Below are 26,310 nucleotides of genomic sequence, written 5' to 3'. Positions count from 1 at the left end.
GTTTTATAATTTGTACACAGAATAAGAATTTAACTATTTTATTTAATTATTTTTAGATGGAACTCAGCACCTTGTTTTGTATTTAGAAATTAAAGGTAGTCTAAGAAGTTCACTGCTGTGATATACTAGCTTCAGTAGTTACATTGAAGTGGTAGACTGCCATATTCAGGCCCTGCTGAAATGCCTTAAGTATGTCAGTATCCACCCTCTGGATCCCTGTTAATTATGAGCTCAGGAATACCTTTGAGGATTTGGATTCCTAGGCAACAGAACCTTTTCTGATTCTCTATATCAAGTTTACATGGAAATGGTTTATTTTTCATTTCAATTTAACTTTTTTTTCCCAAAGAAGCAGTTTAAATACTAACAGCTTTTTATCCATGACTTGGCCTTTGGAATTGAACTTCAGTTTATATAATTCCTTATGAAGTACCTCTGAATTGCTCTATATAAACTTCCTGAGCTATATCATGGAATTTAATAACATTCTAGCTGTTGTACCTTAAAGATTATCCTTGAACAATCTTCCTTTTGTGAATGAGGAAACAGGCCCATAGAAATTTAGTAACTTGGAGCAATTAAGTTGTGCAGTGGATAAAGCACCAACTCTAAAGTCAGGAGGACCTGAATTCAGAATTGTTGTATGACAATTCCCTCATTGTTCTGACTCAGTTTCTCTAATTCTTCTGCCTCAGTTTCCCTAATTGTCCTGCCTCAGTTCCTTGGATTGTTCTGCCTTAATCCCCCTGGTTACAATCCCTCTTTTCTGACCATTAGGACTGAGATAATTAGGGCTATAGCTGGCCACTCTGACAATCCAAAAGAGTCATAAAACTCCAGATGTCCTGTCTTAGACATCTACTTGTTATCCTCTATCTCTTAGTTCAGACTTCCTGACTCCTAATTCCTCCTGATGATAATAAAGTTTAGATTTGGGAAACCAAAATGAGATTAGGATTTCTGGTGGTCAAGAGAGTTAAATGATAAGGTCTAGTGACAGGTTTGGGATTCAGGGAACCGAATGGAGAGGTTTGGCTCCCCTGCACCCCTTGAGATTCGGCACAAGGAGGGGGAGTTTTGGGAACTCCCTTCTGGCAGCACAGAGGTTCTCTATAAAAGAATTTACAGACCCGAAAACCTAGATTGATAAAAGAGGCTTATTATGGGCATTGGAAGTAAGATTAGAAATCCTAACAGAGAGGCATAAAGTCTGGTTAGGGAAATGGGTGAGGATAAAGAGTGGATAACACTGGAAAATAATATTCCAGTGGACAGAGGCTCCTCGGCATCCCAAGCATGGAGCTGGCACGTTTGGAACCTCTGCAAAGAGAGAGTTTTAGTTTGGCCCTTTTATAATGGGAGCTTTAGCTGAAGGGAACTGGTGGGTCGAGTCCCAAGTTGGCTCATGGCTTGAGTTTCAGTTTGAACTGGAATTTGAATTGAATTCAGTGAGTTTCAGGACTGAGCTGACCCCACCCACATAACAAGGATGAAACTGTTTGTCCCTCAGGGTAGGGTCCCTCACTGTGGCAGAGTTGAAGGAGATTTTCTCCTTTAAGGATTTTTAGAGTTTTGGGGGCTCCTCTTCACTAACTTATCAAGAACTTATGGACCTACCCCCCAACCTGTCAGAACCTGATTGATGGTCCCTTCTTGGAGATTCCCACTCATCAGAGTTTGGACTCCACTCCCCCCCGGACCTTTGTCTACCCCTAGCTTAGAGCCACATATATTTCTTTGAAAACACACATTTGCTGCTGGATACTTTGAGACTTATTCAGCCCTGAGGACAATGTGGATCCTATTTTGCCCCCAGCACAATCTCTCCCTCTCACATAAAATATTTAAAAACTCTAATCTCTATCTTGCCTCAGTTTCTCAGACATTACAAAATGTGATCTCAGACTTATAACACTTCCTAGCTGTATGATCCTGGGCACATCATCCAACTCCCAATTGCCTCAGCCAAAAAAAAGAAGGAAAAAAGAAATTTAGTAACTTTTCCAAGAAACTGAGGACTTAAACTCAGATCTAGCCTTCTTTCTACTACATCAGTCAGCATTAATTAATTAATTAATTTTTATTTTATGGCTAATTAGTTTTCTTTTTCCCCAATTATTTACAGAATTCTAGATAGCTATATACTAGTGTAATGTAGTGGAGAGAACATTTATTTATAGCAAATAGCAAAAAATGATTCTAAAACTATTGATGATAGATAGATAATGATGAGCTATTGTTCATCCTTTCTTGGGGAAATCTGAGTACTCAGATTAATTATGCCTATGATTCCAAAATTAGGGAAGAATAGAAGTATGTCCAAAGGTTCCATAAATCATTTCAATTTTATTTGGGAATGTGGTTTTATGGTCCTAATTAGAACTGGATAAGACTAATCCCTTACCAGAATTCTTGAGACAACTTGATGTATATAAAGTAGAAAGAATACTGGGCTTCTGGGAGAGATGTGAAGCTAGACAAGCCATTCCACCACAAGACTGAGAAGAGTGCTTTGTAAACTTTGTTTTTAATTATGTAAATGTAAGCTACTTTAATGCAGCCCAGAAAAAAGCCTGCTTTTTTTTTTTTTAAACTTTATAGACTAAAGCAGCCAAGTGGTAAATGGATAGAGCACTGGACCTATCAGGAAGCCCTGAATTTAAATGTGATCTCAGGTAGCTACTAACTGTATGACCCTGGACAAGTTACTTTACTTCGGTTTGCCTCAATTTCCTCAACTATTAAATCGGGATGATAATAAGAGCACCTAGCTCTCAGGGACATTGGGAAGATCAAATGACATAATATTTGTTATAAAGTGTTCAGTATTGTGCTTAGAACAAAGTAGGTTCTCTCTCTCTCTCTCTCTCTCTCTCTCTCTCTCTCTCTCTCTCTCTCTCTCTCTCTGTGTATGTCTCTCTCTCTCCCTCTTCCTCTCTCTCCCTCCCCTTCCCTCCCTTTAGAAGTTTCTTTGGGCAAAATAATTAACTTAATTGGCTTATAATGGCCTTTCATTTTAGTATCTTTTGACCTACATGTTTCTGGCAGAGGGAAAAGTGAACATGATGAGAATAAGTTGTTGGATAGACAAGAATGTCTGTCATAGTATTTGATATGGTGTCTAGCATACTTTTATTTTTGTCAAGATGTATAATTTCATCAGGGAAAATAGGTCCTGGTGAAGAAACTTGTAGAACTGGCTACTGTTTACTAGGAATACATAGTTTTTAGAAGTTGCTTGAGCCACTGAGAAATAAGCAACTTGCTCAGGTACAAAGATGTTTGAGACCAGGCTTAAATACAAATTGTCTTGATGCAGACTATCCCCCAGTAGATCCTTGAATAAATGATTATTGAATTACATGTGAATAAAGATGAAAGCTGAATATCTCCCTGAATTATCAAGAAACTAATGTTGGGTATGTTGATAAATGCCAAGGCTTTTATATCACCTTGGAGTGTTGCTCTGAAAGAACATTTTAGTTCTTGAATCCATGTTTGGCCCAAAGATTGTTCTATTCCAATAGCCTGGATAAATGTTTATCCTAAGAAAAAACAACAACAACAACAAAGTAGAAATACCATTAAATAAGTTAAATTTGGAACATCTCTGAGAAGAAAATTCATATGGATAATTTTCATCACTTTCTAATCATTTTCCAAAGAAAGAAGCCTTGACTGTGTTATCTGCTGTCTTTTGGTGCTCTATTAAAACTACAATTATAAAATTATAAGATTTGAAAACATAATAGTCATAATGCACTTATCAAGTACTTATGGGACAAAGTAGCTTTACATATTATGTCACTTGCTCCTCATAACTGTGATGTAGGAACCATTTAAAAAATTGCAATTTTTATTTTATATCAAGTATTATTTCCCTCTCTTAATATAGATCTAGTAATAGAATCTTGGGATCACAGGGCAGTCACTTTATTTGTATAATTCCAGAATATTTTCCAAAGTGGTTCTGTTGATTAACAGTCCTATCAACAATGTACTAATGAGTCTATATTCTCATTACTCCTATAACACTGACTATTCTAATTGTTGGAAACAAAATTTTAAACCCCAATCAGGGCACAGTAAATAAACAAACTCAGAACGAGTGAAGCAATTAAAATTTTTAATACAGTCCGGCAGCAAATGGGTGTAAAATTCAAAATAACCTCACACACTTTCTTCCCAGCTGCAGACTGTTCCTTATCTCCCCAGGGGTATATAAATAGATCTCGGGGTTGTTTTGATTTGCATTTCTCTTATTATTAATCAGGAGTATTCCTTTACATGGTTGTTAATAGTTTGTAAATGAGAACTTTCATATTATTTGACCAATTATCTCTTTGGGAGTGACTAATGTATGCTTATGTGTCCATGTGCCTGTGTGTGTATGTGTGAGAAACAGAAACAGAGACAGAGACATAGAGACAGAGTGAAAGTTCTGTTAATATATGCATTTATGGATATGGCTATTAATTATTGATACATTTGGTATACCAAACCATTAGTTGAGAAGTTTTTGCAGACGCAGAGGTAGGGCCAGGTTACTGAGGAATTCTGTCAACAATGTACTATCAAAATATTGAATAAAATCACAGTCTGAGAATTAAAAGGTCTTTGAATAAACTTTGCCCAGTCTGACCCAAACATAAAAAAGGATCACCTCTATAGCACACTTAAAGGGCAGAAGGAGAAAGAAGAACCAATGAGGAAATATTCAAATATCATCAGGGAATAAAACCAGGAATTCATAGAAACCAAGGAACAAAGAAAGGTGATCAGCAGTGTAGAAAGAAGACCTTGAGTGGGAATGGGGAGTTTAACTATGGCATGTAGGTTTTAGAGGGAATAGTAAAAATGGTGTTAAGAAGATAGCAATTAGAAATAATTCATACATTAAAAGTTAGGAGTCTAAGATTAGTTGATCATCAAAGATGAATCATGGAGTATCAGAAATTTTAGTGCCACTGGAATTTTTTTTTTTTTTTTTTTTTTTACCAAAGTTAAATGTACTACCATCATTAAGTACCTTGCTTATAGTGAACAGCAAGGTGTGTTTGTACATTTTGCTACACAAACACACACGTGTGTGTGTGTATGTGTATAAATTTAACTCCCAGAGGAATTTATCAATTATCTCCCAGGAGAATTTTGTAAAGTAGAATGCAGCAATCCTCAGTTTCAGGGTTCAAGATGTATATGAATTAAATATAAATTGATAACTTCTGACCACAGTATTAAAAGATGTGTACTGGAATGGCCTTTAATTGACATTGATGCTATTTTATGATGATTAATGGGTTTATGGCTTTTAAAAAATGAGTTACATGTATTCATGAATGCATATATTCAGCTGTGAAAAGTTTGAATCTTTGCCTTTTGGGTATTACACATGTTTAATAATCAAAAGTCCAGCAGACTTCAAATATTATTTGCTTTAGAGAAGTCATCTATTGAGTAGTGCAGCATAACTTAGTGGAAGGCTCTTATGCGAAATGGAAACTTATTGGCTGTTCAGACAATTTACTTTAAATTCCATTCTACTTAAACTTCTCATTTGCAGAATGAGGGTAATATTCACAGTGACTAGCTTACTCTTCATAAGTGCTATATTAAAAATGAATTCTCATCTCAGAATTTATAAGGTCATAGCAAGAGTAATATAAAGACCCTTCTGAGGAATGCCATTATTGACAAAAGAATGTTGAATTTCCCAGGGCTAAGATGATTCTTTAATATATAACTGATGTGTTTATAGGTGGCTTTCCACTATCTCATCCTTTTATCTTTTCCATTGTTTCCTTTGGAAAATACTAATCAAAACTCACTTTAAGAGGAATGCCAGGACACATTAGGAGAAATTCTTTCCTTTGCTCCCGTTTTCGCCTAAATTTCAACTTTTGGAGTGAAAGAAGTCAAGAAACTATAATTTCTTTTACCTACCTTTTACCACAGCTTGGATGGATGAATGAACAGATAGATGGACAGATAAAGCATTTATTATGTACCAGGCACTATTCTCAGCAATAGGAATGGAAATGCAAGCAAGAAAGCTTTTATTTGCTATTTTTTTAGCCTTTTGACTTGGCTTTATTATTTCTAGATATCTCATGGAATCATTAGCTTTCATGTGACCATTTCTAATTTTTAAAATATTATTTTCTTCAGTTTTTGGTGCCTCTTTTAACAAGTTATCAATTCTCTTTTTCATAATTTTCTTGAATTGCTCTTATTTCTTAACCCCAATTTTTTTCTCTACTACTCTTTGTTATGCATATATACATATATGGATTTGTGTTCAAAATTCATTTTTTTTTATCTTTGAGGCTTTGTTGAAGATGTTTTCATATATATATGGCTTCTGAGTATGTGTCTTGAATTTCCTTGTCACTATAGTTTTTTATGGTCAGGTTCTCTATTCACTTTCCAAATTTTTCTTGACTGAATTTTATGTTTTAGTTGTGTTCTGTTCATCTTTGGAGGGGGAAGTGATGGATCTGAGCTTCTATAGTCTGAGAACCTGTGGGGTTTTGATGCTTCCAAAGTGGTGTGACCTGTAGAGTGGTGTAGCCACTGTTCATTTTATTCCTGGTCTGTGTTCTTGTCCTTACACAGAACAGCCTCTGTTCCCCTGTGACTGCAACTATTCCTTTCCACCTTGGAACTACAACTCAGAACTGAGTAATGGGCAAGAGAGCTGCCAAATGTCACTGATCCTGTTTTCATTGTTAGTAAAGGGACTTTTGAGATCTCTTCTTGACCATGCACTTAATTTCTTTACTATCCTTGAATGCTGCTCCTGTTATTCTGTTTCATTGCCTGTAGCCAGTGCCACAACCACCAGGCTGATCTCCCAGCCAGTCGCTACTCCTAGTATATATACACTCAAATCTCTTTATCTATCTTTTTAAGTTGCTGTGGACTGGAAAAATGTCTGACTTTCTATTGGCTTTCCCACCCAGTTTGATTTGATAAGCTCTTTTAAAGTTGTTATAGAAGGGTGTGTAAGAAAAACTGGGCAAAAATAATGACTTCACTCCACCATTTTGACCTCTCTCATCCTGCTGTTCTTACATTCTAATAGGAGAAGGCAACATATAAGGGGAACTAGGGAAAGGGAGGGATTATTTGAGCATGATGTGGAGATCTGGGCCTTAGCAGAATAATAGAAAATCCTGTTCCATTATTTCCTTCCCATATGTTTTTGGAGTAAGCTTTAAAAAAAAAAAAAAAAATCCATATTTTTACCTCTACATTTTTGTGTCCTGATGCTCACGTACTTTTTAATTTCCTTTTCAGATGATCTAGTTGAGGAAGAAAAATGAAAGGCAATGGGAAAAACTTTGGAGAAGAATACTTATATTTGGAATTTTCTCATCAGATGGAAAATGTTATCTTCCCCCTGCATACATCTGTAACCTTGTTTCTGTTGTCTTATTGTGACTGCAAAGAATTCAGAGTTTTTTTAGTCTCTAGTAAAGAGAGTGCAGATATTGCTCTTTTACAAAGTGTACTTCCCCAGGATTTGGAAGTTCATATCACCTCAAGGCAGGAGCTGCCAGTAATAGTCCAGAGCTGCTCTTTACCTGTGGTAGTGAAGAAAGCAGATAATTTCTGTCGAGCAGGACTCTCTGTTACTTTAAGATACATAATACAAAAAACATATGAAGCAGATACATCAAAGAAGGAAGTTTTGGAACTGCTGGGTTTTAAGAAGACTTGTTTAAAAGCATGTGCTGAAGTGAGTATATCTTTTTTTTTTTCTTCTATTATTACTTAAAAATAAAATCTATCCTCAGTCTACATAATGAACCCCTTAACAACCTGGTCCCAACCTACTTTCTGGCTTTGGTAAGAATGACTCTCCCTGTACTGTGCATTTAGCTTAAAAACTAGCTTTCTTACATACTCACATACAATAGTCCATCTTCCATTTTTTTCCCTTTACCTAGAATGCCCTCCTTCCTCATCTCTGCTTTGGGCTGTCCCTGGCTTCCTTCATTGATCTGCTTAAGCACTATTGCCTGCATACAACTGTTTTGGATCTCTCCCTATACCCACCCTATCTTTAAATGCTCATGTATCTATTTGATCTATAGTTATATGTATTATATAGTATAAAGTGTAGTTGGTTGGTTGTTATCTTTTGTTTTCAGAGAGGACCAAAATGATATAAGTATGTTAAGAGTGAAGTTAAATTATGTCCCTCTATGACTCAGTCAGACCAATAGTAGGTTGTAATGCTCAACTATAGTTTGGGCACACATAGTCCATGTGAACATTTGAGGTAGATTGTCTAAAAATTTCTTTTAAATGACATCTTCAATTCTTCTTTGCTCACAGATCACAGTGCTTTTGATTATACTAAGCTAGATAGTTCTTAGCCAGCAGTTTCCCAGTTCTTCAGAGAGACATTGAAAGTGTTATTACTTTTTCTGACCACCATGTGAGCTTTTGCCTTGTGGGAATTCTCTATAAAATAGGTTTTTTACCTTATGGGAGTTCTTTATAAAATAGGTTTTTTAGGCAAGTATATATTTGGTATTTGAACAATGTGGACAACCTGTTGGAGTTGTGTTCATTTGCAATACAATTTGAATGCTTGGTAATTTAGTTCAAGAAGGAACCTCAGTGTCTAGTACTTTATCCTGCTAGGTGATTTTCAGAATCTTCCTAAGACAATTCAATTGGAATTACTGCCATGACACTGGTAGACTGTCCAAGTTTCATAGTCATACAACAACAAAGTCAGCACAGTGGCTCTGTAGACCTTCAATTTGATAATTAGTTTCATATTTTTTCTATCTCACACTTTCCTTTGGAGACTTCCAAACATTGAACTAGCTCTGGCATGTATGCATCAATTTTATTTTCAATATGTACATCCCTGGAAAATACATTGCCAAAGTGCATTCACTGTGAAGTTATCACAATATTCAAAATTTCTTCATTTACTGTAACGAGATGGTTCTATATATGGACGATGTGATGCTGGCTTTTCTTGGTTTTAATTATTAAGCCAAAAGCAGAGAATTGATCAATACTTTGTTGCATCTTAGCTTCAGAAGTTACATTGAGTATGCAGATATCTTTTTGTGTGTGTATGAATTTATTTTTATTTATTTTTTGTGTGTGTTAAATGAAGGTATTTATTTATTTATTTGAACATTCAAAATAGTTTATTCAACATCTCTTTTGTACAGACTGTCTTTATACAGGTTATCCCTCTTAGGCCTGAAATACTCCCTCTGCTCCCAACCCCATCTCTTGGAATCCTTTATTTATTTTATTTATTTATTCAAGGCCTACCTTAAATGTTACCATTTATATTGTTTTTGTTTGTCCTTTTTTTTTTTTTAATTATAGCTTTTTATTTACAAGATATATGCATAGGCAATTTTTCAGCATTGACAATTGCAAATCCTTTTGTTCCAATTTTTTCCCTCCTTCCCCCGACCCCTTCCCCCAAATGGCAGGTTGACCAATACATGTTAAATATGTTAAAGTATAAGTTAAATACAATTATGTATATATGTCCAAACACTTATTTTGCTGTATAAAAAGAGTCAGACTTTGAAACAGTGTACAATTAGCTTGTGAAGGAAATCAAAAATGCAGGCGGACAAAAATAGAGGGATTGGGAATTCTTTGTAGTGGTTCATAGTCATCTTCCAGAGTTCTTTCCCTGGGTGTAGCTGGTTCAGTTCATTACTGCTCTATTGGAACTGATTTGGTTCATCTCATTGTTGAAGAGAGCCACGTCTATCAGAATTGATCATCATATAGTATTGTTGTTGAAGTATATAATGATCTTCTGGTCCTGCTCATTTCACTCAGCATCAATTCATGTAAGTCTCTCCGGGCCTTTCTGAAATCATTCCACTGGTCATTTCTTAGCGAACAATAATATTCCATAATATTCATATGCCACAATTTATTCAGCCATTCTCCAATTGATGGGCATCCACTCAGTTTCCAGTTTCTGGCCACTACATAGAGGGCTGCCACAAACATTCTTGCACATATAGGTCCCTTTCCCTTCTTTAAGATCTCTTTGGGATATAAGCCTAGGAGTAACACTGCTGGATCAAAGGGTATGCACAGTTTGATAGCTTTTTGAGCATAGTTCCATATTGCTCTCCAGAATCGCTGGATGTATTTACAATTCCATCAATAATGTATCAGTTTCCCTGTTTTCCCACATCCCCTCCAACATTTCACATTATCTTTCCCTGTCATTCTAACCAATCTGACAGGTGTGTAATGGTATCTCAGAGTTGTCTTAATTTGCATTTCTCTGATTAATAATGACTTGGAACATCTTTTCATATGGCTAGAAATAGTTTCAATTTCTTCATCTGAGAATTGCCTGTTTATATCCTTTGGCCATTTTTATCAATTGGAGATGGCTTGATTTCTTATAAATTAGAGTCAATTCTCTATATATTTTGGAAATGAGACCTTTATCAGAACCTTTAACTATAAAAATGTTTTCCCAGTTTATTGCTTCCCTTCTAATCTTGTCTGCATTAGTTTTGTTTGTACAAAAACTTTTCAATTTGATGTAATCAAATTTTTCTATTTTGTGATCAATAATGATTTCTAGTTCTTCTTTGGTCATAAATTCCTTCCTCTTCCACAAGTCTGAGAAGCAGGTCTGCTCTTCCAATTTATTTATAATCTCATTCTTTATACCTAGATCATGAATCCATTTTGATCTTATCTTGGTGTACAGTGTTAAGTGTGGGCCAATGCCTAGTTTCTGCCATACTAATTTCCAATTTTTCCAGCAATTTTTGTCAAACCACAGTCATCTTTAAACAAAAATTTTTACCAACTTTCCTTCTACTTTAGACTTGGCTCGTAGCCTTTTTGAGTTAAATCATTTAACATTTGTATAGTAGCTGACCTTGATGCTATCTTCATCCTCATCAAAAGCACCTGACAACATTGTTGAAATCATCATGCTAAAAAAACATGGAAGCATCCACATAACTTTGCTTCATTCCATTGATGATAGGGAAAGTGTGAGAGCTTCTTCCATTATCCAGAACCTGGGCAAGCATGCCATCATGAAATTGGTGGACAATACTGATGGGTTTCTCCAGACAACCAAATTTTGTCATAATTCTGTAAACCTTCACAATTGACAGTATCAAAAGACTTGGTCAAGTTAGTGAACATTATGTACAGATCTCTTTCTGCTCCTGGTAGTTCTAGGGTTGTTGGACAGTGAATACCATATCAACCATTTCTTGGTTCTTTCTAAAGCCACAGTGGTGGATGACCATCTTGTAGGTAAAGAATCAGATGAAGGGGGATTATGGCAAGAATCTTGCCAGCATTGAACTAAGAGAGAAATTCTTGTAACTGTAACAGGACAGGCTATTGTTTACCCCTGTAGAAGTGGACAGTGAAGGCTTTCTTGAACTCCTCCAGAGATAACCTCCCCTTGCCAAATAACTCAGAAAATTTCAGTCAGCTTTTGTGTGAACAATGAATTCCCCAATTTGTAAATCTCAGTTGGAATACAATCAGCACCAAGTGCTTTGGTACAAGAAAGAAGTGCTAATGGCATTCAAAATCTCTTCTCTTGGAAATTGAGCTAAAGAGAAACTGAGATATGTGGTCAGTGGCTTAAGCCACTGATTGATGTTGGTCTGTTGAGAACATTATGGAAGCGTTCAGCCCATCTCTCTAGGTTCATGTCTTTATCACTAATCACAGTGGCTCTACCAATATTCCTTCAAGGCATCACAAGATCACTTTGGATTATTACTATTAGCTTAAAATTGACTTTCTTTTGCTTTTTCTCTAATCTTCACCTGTATTTTACTTTTTAAAAAAATTATTAGTTTTTGATATCTACTTTATAAGATTTTGATTTCCATTTTCTCTCTCCATTCCTTTATCCCCTCCCAAGATGGCATTCAGTCTGATATAGGTTATATGTATATAATCATATTAAACTTTTTTCCATATTAGTCACATTATGAAAGAAGAATGAGAACAAAAAGGATAAAGCATGAGAAAGAAAAAAAAAAAACAAAAAAGTAAAAATAATTTCTTCAATTTGCATTCAGACACTATAGTTGTTTCTCTATATGTGGATAGTATTTTCCATCAAGAGTCTTTTTGAATTGTCTTAGATCCTTGTAATGCTGAGAAGGGCAAAATCTGTCGAAGTTGATCATCTGCATAGTATTGCTGTTACTATTTATACTATTCTCCTGGTTCTGCTCACTTAACTCAGCATCAGTTCATATAAGTTTCCAGGTTTTTCTGAAATCTGCCTGCTGCTCATTTCTTTTTTTTAAATTTCTAATAATATTTTATTTTTCCAAATACTTGTAAAGATAGTTTTTAACAAAAATTTTTGTCAAACTTTGTGTTCTGAATTTTTCTTCTTCCCACTTTTATTTCTTTCTTATGAATTTCTCCAGAATTTTTATGAAATCAGTCTTGATATTTGTGAATGTTCTGGCCCAGATGAGTAAATGCACTGTTTTATCCAAATCTCTGAAAGCTCTCTTCTCTTTTTCCACTTCCAATTTTTCTGCTAAGTGATTAGACAAGTGCTCTTTGTTGAAATATAGTGCTGATTGACTAGTCTTGTCTTGCCTTGGTGCCGCTTTTGTTGAATGTGAATATTTAGCTTGGAGGTGAATAGTCTGTGATCAGTCCAGCACTCTGTGTGACACATTGCCTTTACCACTCTCATATCCTTTCTGTTTTTTGCACAAAGTTGCCAGCTTTACTCTTCCAGAATCATTTAAGTCCACTGGCAAGACAGATTCAAGATGCTTGGTGATGGCTTAGGATGCAGTGGATGACTTTGGTATTCTCAGTGTCTAATCCCCATGCATCTGCCTTCATGGCTGTTAGAACAAGTTGTTCTCATCTGCCCATTCCACAGGGGAAATCTTTACATGCTTGGGATAGACACCCCCCTAATTTACCAGAGTTTGAGATCTCTTAGTTGTCCTCTGCCTGGTTTAGCCCATCTGCCAAAATGTTTTACCATCGTGTGACTGCTGTGCATTCTATAGATTCTTAGGCAGATCAAGTGGATACCAAATGTAGAGAGTAGCCCTGAAAATATTTTGGCAGCTCTCACTGCAGCAGTACTAGTCTTCCCTTTAACCTACCCTACATTTTTTATAGTATATACATGTTAATATAGTATAATATCTATATGGTATAGAGTTATATATGTCTCGTCTCATAGAATACAATCTTCTTGTGGACAGAAATCTTTCATTTTTGTATCCCTATTAATTACCATGTGTTTAGTAAATGCTTGTTTCATTGATAATAATGTAGTGCTTTACAATTTGCCAAGCTCTTCATTATATTTCTCATTAGAAACTTACAACAATCTTTTGAGTTAGGTAATTACAGGTATTACCATCACCATTTTACAGATAAGGAAAGTATGATTAAGAGAAATTAAGTAACATGTCTCATGTCATGCACCTTATAAGATAGGATTTGAATTCAGGTCTTCCTGACTCCAAGTCCATGACATTATCCACTATACATGATAATAAAAGTTAGCTAGCATTTATATAGCAGTTTAAGGCTTACAAAGTACTTTACATGTTGCCTTATTTGAACCTCACAAAAATCCTGGGAAGTACGGACTTGGGTTAAAACTTTTTTACAGTTGAGAAAACTGAGACTGAGAAAGGCTGGGTGCCATGGTTCAGATTATACAATTAGTGTTTTGAGACAGAATTTGAACTCGTGTGTGTGTGTGTGTGTGTGTGTGTGTGTGTATGTCTCTGTAGCCTTACCTGTTTATATATTCTATATTTCTGCTTCTTAGTTAAAGAATTTATAGAAAAATTAAATGGGTTGGAACATTTTTTTGCCCATGAGGCTTTAGGCATGATGTATTTTTTTTTTATCTTAAACATAATAATTTATTTAACAGTAATGAAAAAAATAACACTTTGCAGATTCTCAACACATTGGAGATGTTCAATATGAGCAAATGTAGGAATAGTCAGTATAACAGTCCACATGTCAACTTGGGTTTTAATCTTTAATCAATGCCCTCAGTATTTGTGGGAAAGGGTAGGCATAGCATTAAGAGAAACTTAGCATGGAAACACACGAATGAGGAAAATGTGTATGTTTAGGATGACTAATTAGTTAGTAGATATACTCTGCAACTCCTCAGAATTGGTTTTATCTTTTTCTTTATCTTAGTTTGTTACTTACTACTCAAGATTCATCCTATAGTATTTCTTTTCTTACAGGTTAGTCAGTGGACCAGACTCTGTGAGCTCAGCATTCCACTGGCTGTGGAGAAGTTCCTCAATGAACCTCCTGAGTTAGAGCTCCCTATCCCAGAGGAAATACTGCAACTGGAGAAGAAGCTCAGGGAGCCTGTGAGAGTGCATAACGATGACAAAATTCGTAGGCTAAAGCTAAAGAAGCAGCAGGAGGTAGAGGGACCCAAACAGAGTACCGACTCTTGGCACCAAGAAGCACTTGGAGAAAGTGCCAAGTCTCCTGCAGAGAGCTTAGAACTCATGGTGGCATTATCTAGACTCAAAGTTGAGGAAGCTCCTTCTGAGACCATTCGGGAACCTGTGCACATAAGGAAAATGCAAACCTCAGACCTGCCACCTCTGGACCACCTTTTTGCAGAAGGACTTTATTTTACCCTTGCTGATCTAGTCCTTTTGCCCTGTATTCATCAATTTCTGGTAAGGCAACTTTAGACATTTCCATTTTTGTAGAGTTGGGAAAGGTATAAAAATTTTAATTTAAATGATATCAGGAATGGTAGGTACAGACCCCACAGTGACAGGTACCTGTTACCTGGTCAGGACAAGTATTTTTGTTTCTCAGGATATAATGTTTCACTGGGGATAATAGCATATTCTTAGAAAGCATCTGATAAAATTGTAAAAAATTTACAGTTGTGAAAAATTACAAAAATTTACAAATTGTAAAAAAAATTTACGTTTGTAAAAAATGTACAAAAAGGCACCAGAGGAAATAATCCTTATCTTAATTATTCTTTTTTAAAAAATGGATAAAAAAAATTTACAGAATCAACTATTGCAATAAGTAGTTGATAAAGTGTTTTGTCTTAAGAAATTTAATGTTTTTTACTCTGAACTTAAGAAATAAAGCAAGCATTTCCATAACAAAATGGAATTTTTTAAAAAGCTTGCACTGAAACTACAAATCTCTTTTATGTATAACTTACTATTCCTTTTACATTACTTTGTTTTTGTTTCCCTCTCCCCATCTTAAAGATGACTACCCTTAAACACAAATACGTCTATATATAAATACACACACACACACACACACACACACACATACATATGTACATGTATTTGTGTGTCAGTTCTTTCTCTGAATGTAGATAACATCTTTCATAGGACCTTTATAGTTAATTTGAGTATTTATAATAGAATGATTTGAGAAGATTTAATGATTTAAGAAGAACTCAATGTTTTCCTTAAAATAATACTGCTGTTATTGTATACACAGTTCTTTTAGTTCCACTTGTTACACCCTTTATTGTTTTGTACAAGTCTTTCCATGTTTTTCTAAAATTAGCAAGTTCCTCATTTCTTATAGCAGAGTAATATTCCATCACAAACATATAACACAATTTGTTTAGCCATTCCCCATTTGATAAATAGTCCTGCAATTTCTAGTTCTTTGCTACTACAGAGAGAGAACTGCTATAAATATTTTAGAACATATAGATTCTTTTACTTTTTCCGTAATCATTTTGAGAAACAGACCTAAAATTCGTGCTGTATCATTGCATTTTAATAAGTCTTTGGGCATAATTCCAGATGACACTCCAAAATAGTTAGATCTCCTTACAGATCCACCAGTTGTGAATTACATACCAATTTTTCTATATCCCCTTCAACATTTGTCATTTTCATCTTTATCATTTTAGTTATAAAGTGATTATTTTAATTTGCATTTAATTTAAAAGTTTTAATTTGCATTTCTCTAATTATTAATGATTTAGAATATTTTTTCATATGACTATAAATTATTTTGATTTCTTCATCAGAAATTTGCCTATTCATATCCTTTGTTTATTAATTGGGGAATGACATATATTCTTATAGATTTTACAAAGTTCTGTATATTTGAGGCATGAGATCTTTAAGTAAGTATAAATTTTTTTTTTTCCAGTTTTTGCTTTTCTTCTGATCCTAACTACATTGGTTTTATTTGTAAAAAAAACAAACTTTTAAATTTAATATAATCAAAATTATCTCTTTTACATCTCACAATGCTCTCTATTTCATTTGTTCATAAATTATCCATAAGTCTGATAGGTAATATGTTACTTGTTCTTCTATTTTTTTTTTTTTTAAAGAAATTTATACCTAGGTCATATATCCATTTTGACCATATCTTAGTAAATGGTGTAAGATATTGATCAATGCCCAATTTCTACCATATTGCTTTCCAACTTTCCAAAGTTTTACTGAATAATGAATTCTTATTCTAATAATTTAAGTCTTCATATTTATCAAACACTAGATTACTATATTCATTTGCTCCTGTAAATTGTATGTCCATTCTCATTTGCTCCTGTAAATTGTATGTCCATTCTTTTCACTGATTTACCTTTTTCTTACTCAGTACCAGATAGTTACTATCTATTACTAACTATTAGTAGTTATTACTGCCTTATTAATTTAAGATTTAGTACAGCTAGATCTCCTTCCTTTACATTTTTTGGGAGGTTCCTTTGAGATATATATATATATATGTATATGTGTATATATATATATATATATATATATATATATATATATAAATAAATAAATTTTTTTTTTGGCTGAGGCAATTGGGATTAAATGACCTGCCCAGGGTCACACAGATAGGAAGTGTTAAGTATCTGAGGCCAGATTTAAACACAGGTCTCCTGACTTCAGGGCTGGTGCTCTCTATCCACTGTGCCACCTAGCTGCCCCGTTCCTTTGATATTCTTGATCTTTCCTTCTTCCAAATGAATTTTGTTATTTTTTCCCAGTTGAGTAAAATAAATTTTTGTTAATTTAATTGAGTTGGCATTGGATAATTAGCTTATTAAAATTAGAATTCTCATTATATTGGCCCTGCTTACCCATGAACAATTAATTTTTTCTATTTATTTAAATCTGATTTTATTTGTATAAAAAGTTGGTTTTTTTAAATTATTTTTCTCGTGTAGTTCCTGGGTTTGTTTTGGCAGGGGTATTCCAAGGTATTTTATACTGTCTGTAGTCATTTTAAATAGGGTATCTCTAGCCATCTCTTTCTCCAGGGTCCTGCTGGTGATATATAGAAATGCAGATGATTTATGTAGGTTTACTTTATATCCTGCTACTTTGCAAAAATTATCATTTCAATTAACTTTTTTGTGAAATCTTCAGAATTTTCCAAATATATCATTATATCATCTACAAAAAGAGATGGTTTTATTACCTCATTGCCCATTCTGATTCCTTCCTTTTCTTCTCTTATTGTTATTTCTAGGATTTCTGATACAATATTGAATAATATAGTGTCATGTCCCCCTTTGGGCTACTCTAACTTTGTAGCTCCCCTTAGAGCTACTCTAACTGACCACCCATCAGTGGCACGGCTAGACCACACTTACCCGTCTTCATGCACCAACCTGGATCCCATAGAGATAGACCGACCAGGAGGTGGGGGTAAAGTGAAAGAGAACTTTATTCTTAAATAACATATATTTATACCCCCCTGAGGATCCGGGGGAAGGGGAGGTCTTCTCGAAACCTGGAGGGAGGTGTGCTAGGCGCTTTGAGAGCTCTAAGGAGGGAGATGTGGTACCAGGGGTCAGACACCACCTCTTAGGGCTATGCCTCACCTCCATGTAGAACTCACCTGCGCCTCAGTATCTCTCATCCCTAAGGTCCTCCCACATGCCTTGAGCTACATTCCTTGCTCCCAGAAGCTTTTTAACCCTTACATCTCCCCCTCTTTTATTAATAAGACCAAATGTTCTCATGTTGATGAATGAGAAGCTTTTCCATAAGCACTTCTATAGAATTTTTAAAGAATATGTATAACGTATCCTAGTAAAAAAAGCAAAAGCAAAAGAAGCAACAATACAAAAATGGCTACATAGAACCCATGGGATACATTAGAAGGGGATGGGAAAGGAAGTATGTTGGATCCAATCTCTAAGCCAGTCTGGCAAGGATAGTCATCTCTCTGCTATGGCGATATTTCTGGTGTTTCCTGGTCATCTCTTTCTCTTCTTCTTCAGCCCCCGTTTTAATAGGGGGAACTTTCCTTGTTCTTTCTGGACTCCAGCTGCCTTCCCCATCAGGACCTGCAAGACATAAATATCCCAGCCCTCTCCAAAGTACTAAGGATGGACCTTGCCAATGTCCTTCCTTGTCGTTTTAAAGGATCTTTTGAATGTTCTCTGGCACTTGAAGCACTGTTTTCGTGGGGCCTAATTTTCTGTCCTGTCTATAAGATTGTGCCAAATGTATAATTCCTGGAGAGAGGCTGGTATTCCTATCCATACCCTTTCCCATCCAATTTTTTGTGAGTGTATAAGATCTTGTCCACATCTGCCTGTGTGGGCCATTTGGGATTCTCTCTACTTCCTTCCCTTTTCTGTTTAACAAAAGTGGCCTTCAGAGTACGAGAGTTCCACTAGAGCCTGACCCTGTGGATTATAGGGAATCCATGTAGCATGTTTAATGGCGAATGTGGCAAGAAAGGTGGCCATCTGCTTAGAGATATAAGCTAGACCATTGTCAGTCTTTATGATATTTAGGAACTCCGTGAGAGGAAAAGCAACTATACAAATATTTAATAACCAAAGGAGTGTTCTCATGGGAGGCCACTGTAGCCCAAAGGAATCTAGAAAAGGTGTCAATACAAACCTGGATGCCCACACGGCCCACATGTGTCACATCCATTTGCCACAAATCACTGGGGAATAAACCCAGCTCATCATTGCTTCATAGATGAATCATGTAGGTTATTGGGCACATCAGCTGTTGCACTTTGAATGGCATATAGCCATAGCAAAGATGTTCAGTTCTATTTGTTTATTTTTCATGTCTTTGAATCTTTCATTAAATGCCTGTTAAGTTTCACACATTCATCAACTTGAATATGTTCTTTCGTCTTTCCAGAATGAGGAAACGTTATACCTTTTGAGTTGCATTTGCCTCAACTTTAATTTATCTTCAAATGATTTCAAGTTTGAAAGCAGGAAGCTGAGAAATGGGTTGAGGTCTTGCAGTTTGATGTTCAACTCTGATAGGTACTTGGTTACATCCACCATGAATACAAAATCTTGCAGCCACTTGTTATCATGGAATTCCCTGACATGTTTTGCCTTCATCTCCATGAATTGCCTGATTTCATCCTGCAGTTTGTAAAATCTGATAAGCATGTTCCCATGACTCAACCGCTGTACTTCATCCTGATAAAACAAGATCATCATAGTCAATTGAGATCATTCAGTAACTCCTTAAACTGGTAGTAGTTAAACCCTCTGCTTTTGGCAAAATGAACTGCAACAACTATCCACAGACTTTGGTTTGATTCAGTAGGATATAGTTAAATCATTTGGATCAAGACTGAGACAATTCAGTTCTTTTTCATTTTGTCATTATTGAATCACTATAGTTTCTCCACAGTGTGTTAACACTTTCACAATGTGTACACTTCCAGCCTTCCTGGCATTGACTGTACCCTGAGTCACTGCAGTACAGTATGTGTCCTGTTTATTTCATAATGGACAATCCTTGCTTGTCCCTCAAAATTATTATTGTGATTAACTTAATATAAATTTATATTGTTATGAAAAAAACTCCTAGATATATTGAATTTCAAGTGGAAGTTTTGATAATTAACATTTTATATCACTATTTCTATCTATCCTTAATTTAATCCTGCAAACTTGTACTGCCCAAAACTTCAAAAAAGGATACAATTCCTGTTCTTGGTTGCAGAATTATTTGTCTCTTCTCCTACACAGAGAGATAGTACTTGAAATTCAAGGACTGATATGGCTTTTGTATTTGCCTTTTTCTCATTGAAAGAAAACTGTTCAGACACACTCCCATGAGGGAACCACATTAAAAAGTGATTTTTAAAATTTCTTGATAATTCCTGAGGTTCTTTGCTTTTTTCCTGCTCTTTTGTTTTGTATGAGAGAGCTCATTTAAAAGAGTATAAACCTCTTCCAAGAAAGAGGAAAGAACAGAGATGTGCTACTTAAACTTTCATTTGTTTTCAGATGTTGCCTTTCTCAGTGTTTCTAAGCATTTCTTGTTATTCTCTCCATAACTGAAGGATTAGGCCTCATATTCATAGTTCTTTCACCCCAATCCAAAAAACTTCAGAAAAGATCATGAAGAATTGGTAATGGAAAGTTTTTGAAATATTCTTATGGTCAGTCATTTGTCCTTAAGAAGGCATATGGTAGAATGTTGAAATCTGCAGATTCTTTTCTGCCTCTTGCTGAGTCTGAGTCTTCAGCCTGTGACAATGTTAAATAAATACCACTTGGCTGCTCATTCAAACTGTTTTTGAGTACCATTGTCAGGTTACCTTGGATCCACATCCTGTTCCTTAGTTATTTGAATTCATGGATTTTATCAATTAAACCAGGAGTCATCAGATAGTAGGGAATTGAGTCATAGTAATTCAATATGCAAGAAAATATTATAAGAACTGTGGAAGCCAATACTGATCTTTTGCACAGATGACTTCTATTCTGACAGGCATTTGTTTAACAAACATGCTTACTTGGTAAACAGAATTAAAACCAAAAGAAGTTTAGGGATTTGTAATGAATGTAAGGAATTTGTAATGGAACTCATCATCCTCAGGATCACCATCTATGTCTTACCCCTGTAGGTGGTATATTCCCAGAGCTCTGTTCTAGGTCCCCTTTTATTTCTTTTGCCCTTTCTTGATGAACTTATCAGTTCCTACTGGTTCAGCATTCATTCCCATGCAAATTACTCCTAAATATACTTATTCATCTCTTTTTTCAGTTTAGAAAAAAATTATTAAAGTTTTTTATTTACAAAACATATGCATGGGTAATTTTTCAACATTGACCCTTGCAAAACCTTCTGTTCCAAACTATTCCCTTCTTCCCTCTACCCTACCCCTAGATGGCAGGTAGTCCAATACATTTTAAATATATTAAAATATATGTTAAATCCAATATATGTATACATATTTATGCATTATCTTGCTGCACAAGAAAAATCTGATCAAGAAGGGAAAAAAAAACTGAGAAAGAAAACAAATTGCATCTTTTTTCACTTTCAACCTCATAGACTTCCTCAATTCTTTCCTTTTCCCCACTCCTTGCTCCCTGTCCAATCAGTTACCAATTCTTATTAATTCTACCTCATAATACATATTCCACCCATCACCTTCTCTCTCATCAGTCACCAACCTAGTTGAGGCTCTCATTATCTCTTTCCTGGATTATTCCAATAGTTTCTTTAAATTGTTCTTCCTAACTGCAGTCTTTCCCTTCACAAATCTGTCATTTCACAGAGTTGCCAAATTAATTTTCTTGAAGTTTTCACATCTCAGCATTTCCCTCCTCCCTTGCTCAAGAAACTTTATTAGTTCTCCATTGCTTTTAGGCTAAAATATAAACTCCTCTATTTGGCTTCTACAACCTTCACAGACTTTAAAAAGTATTGACTGATCCCAAATGGATACTCCATGTTACAGCCAGACTGATGGGCTTATTGATTCCATAATCAAAAGTAGATACTTTTTTTTTACATAATTAATTATTACATATGTTGTTCCCCTAATAGAAAATGTGCTCTTTATAAGTACTTGTTAGTGCCTTAGCATAGTGCTTGGCATATAGTAGGCACTTTCATATATATTAGGGTAAGTAGTTGGCATAGTGAATAGTATTCTGGGCCTGGAATGAGGAAGACCTGAGTTCAAGACCAGCTTCTGGACACTTACTAGTGATCCTGGGCTTATTTGCCTCAGTTTCCTGATGTGTAAAATGAATTGGAGGAGAAAATGGCAACTCCACTTTCTTTGTCAAGAAAAGCCCAAATTTGTTCCTGAAAAGTTGGACATAAATGACTAAACAACAACATTATGTTTATTGATCTGAGTCCAGGCTAAAGTCAATAAATACATATTAGTGACTGTTACATAAGTCAGTGGATAGAAATCTGGGCCTGGAGCCAGGAAGATCTGAGTTCAAATCCAGCTTCACACATCCTAGCTCTGTGACCTACCTCTCAGTATTGTTATGAGGATCAAATGGGGTATTTTTTTTTTTTACGTAATAGCCTTTTATTTACACGTTATATGCATGGGTAACTTTACAGCATTAACAATTGCCAAACCAAATGAGGTATTTGTAAAACTTAGCTTAGCCCACAGTAGATGCTTAATTAAATGTTTGTTCTCCTCTGCTTCCTTCTCCTTATATCCTGGAGAAACCTTGCTAAATTCCTTATTCTTTGACTCTTCCTTCTCTTATAGCACTTTTACTTCAGAGTAGTTTTAAAATTATCTTTATCGGAGCTTATTTTTAAGATCTATAGTTCTGTTTTAGTATGGTGTCTTCCTAATAATTTTAGGAGCTAAACTTGCTCTTTGATAATTTAAAAGGCATTCAGCCTTAGAGTCTGGCTTACTTCTGTATATGCTTACACTAATCCATTTTAACTCAGGTGTTTTTTGTTTGTTTTGTTTTGTTTTTCAATTAGTTTCCCTTTCAAAGGGAGTTTTTTTTTTTTTTTTTGTTTTTTTTTAATCTTACCTCAGACTTGGAGAATTGTGCTATTTTGGGACTGACTATACATTTGTGTTTGCTAAGAAATGTCATTGTGTTTATGACAATTTCTCAGTTTTGAATTGAGCAAATAATGGGAAGGATGAAGTTTTATTGAGACAGAATTCAAATTTGAATAAAGATTACTTTAAAATTTATGAATTTGAACCCACATGTTTTTCTACTGAGCAAGATGGTAGTGATTAGTTTTAAGTTGTATTAAGAAATGTATCTTTTCCTTCCAATTTTAGATGTAAAATAAAAGCCTCAAATTTCTTGGTTTCAAGGGAAGTGAAAAAGTAAGAAAATTAGAGATTAAGAATTTCTCCAAATATTTATTATATGTACTCTCTTAATGTGTGTTGGTTAGGGGAAGAAATTTGATTTTTTTTCCCCCTTGGTGTTGTCTGGAATCTCCCTCACATTGTGAGTCAATCTTATAAGATTTAGAGCTGTTTAATATTTCATATCACAGACAAAATTTGGCATTTCTAGGTGATTTTGTTAAGAATGATGCATATGTAAGTTCCTGAAGGGGAGATTTTCTTGAATGAAAATATTTTCTGGTCATTGCTTAAATGGTCATTTTCTTTTTTACTGAGCAGCATGTGTTCTTGATAATGATTGAGGGACACCCCTGAAGAAGGACCCTGGAAACTCTAAAAATCCTTAAAGAAGAAAATCTCCTTCAACTCTTCCTCAGTGAGGGACCCTGCCCTGAGGGACAAACAGTTTCATCCTTGATATGTGGGTGGAGTCAGCTCAGTCCTGAAACTCATTGAATTCAATTCAAATTCCAGCTCAAGCTGAAACCCAGCCATGGGTCCCAACTTGGGACTCTGCCCATCAGTTCCCTTCAGCTAAAGTTCCCATTATAAAAGAGCCAAACTAAATCTCTCTCTTTTCAGAGATTCCAAAGATGCCAGCTCCATACTTGGGATGCCAAGGAGCCTCTGTCCACTGGAATATTATTTTCCAGTGTTATCCTCTCTCTATCCTCACCTATTTCCCTAACCAGACTTCATGCCTCTCTGTCAGAATTTCTAATCTTACTTCCAGTCCCCATAATAAATCTCTTTTATCAATCAATCTAGGTTTTCGGGTCTGTAAATTCTTTTACAGAAAACCTCTGGGACACCAGAAGGAGTTCCCAAAACTCCCTCTCCTTGCGCCAAATCCCAAGGGGTTACAGGGGAGCCAAACCTCTCCATTTGGTTCCCTGAACCCCAAATCTGCCACTAGACCTTATCATTTAACTCCCTGACCACCAGAAATCCTAATCTCATTTTGGTCCCGTAAATCTAAACTTCATCAACCCCATCCCACTCCATTCCACCCCCCCCCCCCAAACATCTAAACAGAATTTAAATACAGTTTGGGATATTTTCTGTCAAAAGTTGTACAACTCATTGGAGTTTTGTTTTTGCCAGTTTGAAGTAATCAATTTTAAAGTGGAAAATATTTTTGCCTTGATACATTTCCATGGGTTCTGAAGGAATTGAAAGGATTAGGAAATCAAGTAGCTTTGGGAATCAAATATGGGAATTGAGTGGACTACACTGACTCCAGCTTGTTCAATTGTGGAATTAAATCAGTTCTCTTTCTATTCAGTTATGATTCTAGTTTAAATTCTGTCCTGTGAGAAAATTTAATACAATTGTGGGAATTGAGAGAAAACCTTATTGTAGTTTTTGAACCTAACACTGTGGGATCAGTAAACTGGAACACAGAGATGCTTGACTAAGAACCTGGGTTATGCTGATCAGTCAAACCCAAAGATTGTACATCTCAAGCAATTCTTTTTATCTTATCTTAAAATCTGAGCCCATACTTATCAATCAGGTATTGTTTTTATGTTCTTTTGATTGTTTACAGATCACATCCTTTTCTAAACACAAGGAATTATACGGGTTCCCTTACCTTCTTACAAGTTGGAAAGTGTCTAGTCTTTTATCCAGCTAGAAATCAGATTACCTAATTTTATATTGTTTCCTTTTAATTAATTGTTCTTATTTGATTGTCTGTCATCCATTGTATTTGAGATCCAGGTTTAAACTGAAGAGGTCTGTTCCTCCTTTGTTAGGTAATTGGTTTGCATTGCTTAATAAATTGATATGCTTGGAAGATCAAATCTTAATTTCTTCAGTCATTTCATCTTTCACCTGTCACAGCTCCAACTCACTTCAAATTTACTTCCTGATTAAAACATTGATTTCAGTTTTCAAAAATTACATTCATTCTCATAAATTTTTCTTTCTTTTTCAGCTTTAAGTAGGTTTGAGATTTTCTTTTAGTAATTCATTTGTTTGCCAATGATATGTCCTCAACCTTGGAGTTTCTTATTATTTGCTTTGTGTGGAACTCTCAGTGATAAAGGTGCCTCCTCTATCAATATAGATCAGTACCTTATTCCAAATTTATATTCTTATAGTGTTGCCTGGGGTACTGAGATATAAAGGGACTTGTTCACCTCCCATAGTTGATGGTAGAGTAAAGGCAAGGACTTATTTGAGCTCTCCTATATTCATCTTCAAACAACTTTAAAATAACATCTCAAAGTGAATTCTGAAGTTGGCAAGAAAGATCTGTCTCATTGGGGATAAGAATGGAGTGCAGCAGCAGAGTCTTGTATCTCAGCAAGCCAACAACAGGCTTTAAGGGAAATGGAATTGCCAGCAGAAGTTTCCAGAACTTTAAGACCTATAGACTATAATGGAGTCAGACAGTTGGTCAGAAGGAGACTATGGGGAACCCTTTGCTGGCAGTGAGTACAGAACCCTGTTGCTCTGCTCATATGTGGCTCTGGATTGTGGTCCCAGGATGAAGAAGAGCACTAGGTCAATATTATTGCAGGGGCATAGAAAAACATTTTGAAGGGAAGTTAGCCTAACCATAACAGATCTCAAACTTGTATTACATAACAGTAATAATCAAAGCAATTTGGTACTGGCTAAGAAAAAGTAGAGAATCAGTGGAGTAGATTAGGTAGATAATACATGACCATAAGTGACCATAGCAATCTTTTTGTAATTTTTCTATAGTACTCAACTCTTTATGACCCAACTTGGGTTTCTTGGCAAAGATACTGCAGTGGTTTGTCATTTCTTTATCCAGTTCATTTTATAGACAAGAAACTGAGGCAAACAAGGTAAAACAGTTTGCCCAGGGTAAAATTTGAACTTGGGAAGATAAGTCTTTTTGACTCTACTTTTTGACACACTTTATCCACCACACCACTGGCCACTCCCATTAGTAAAACTCAAAAATCAAATGTTTTGACACTATTTGACAAAAAATTAGAAAGCAGCTTGGTAGAAACTGTAGAACAATAACTCACACCGTATAAGTTTTGATTATTACTGCTTTATAATACTGTTTGAGACCTGATATGGTTAGGCTAACTTTACTTCACCTCCCCCCCCCCCATTTCCTTAGTATTCTTGAACTTTTGTTCTTCCAGATGAATTTTATTATTTATTTTTAGCTCTATATAATAA

At 35.3% G+C, this 26,310-nt stretch overlaps 1 protein-coding gene across 1 annotated transcript in view; it reads left to right on the top strand.

Moving 5' to 3' along the window:
* The window catches only part of GSTCD (glutathione S-transferase C-terminal domain containing), a 165,162-nt gene that overhangs the window by 5,469 nt on the left and 133,383 nt on the right, over positions 1 to 26,310 (top strand). Inside the window, exons 2-3 of the mRNA XM_031942356.1 lie at positions 7,300 to 7,741; positions 14,265 to 14,717. Coding sequence (XP_031798216.1) covers positions 7,322 to 7,741; positions 14,265 to 14,717 — 873 coding nt within the window. The 5' untranslated portion in view covers positions 7,300 to 7,321. The remainder of the gene's footprint in view (positions 1 to 7,299; positions 7,742 to 14,264; positions 14,718 to 26,310) is intronic.

Source organism: Sarcophilus harrisii, chromosome 6, assembly GCF_902635505.1.
Source record: "Sarcophilus harrisii chromosome 6, mSarHar1.11, whole genome shotgun sequence".
Lineage (NCBI taxonomy): Eukaryota > Metazoa > Chordata > Mammalia > Dasyuromorphia > Dasyuridae > Sarcophilus > Sarcophilus harrisii.
Note: the sequence above shows the minus strand (reverse complement) of the source record. Positions and strands in the feature narration are given on the sequence as shown.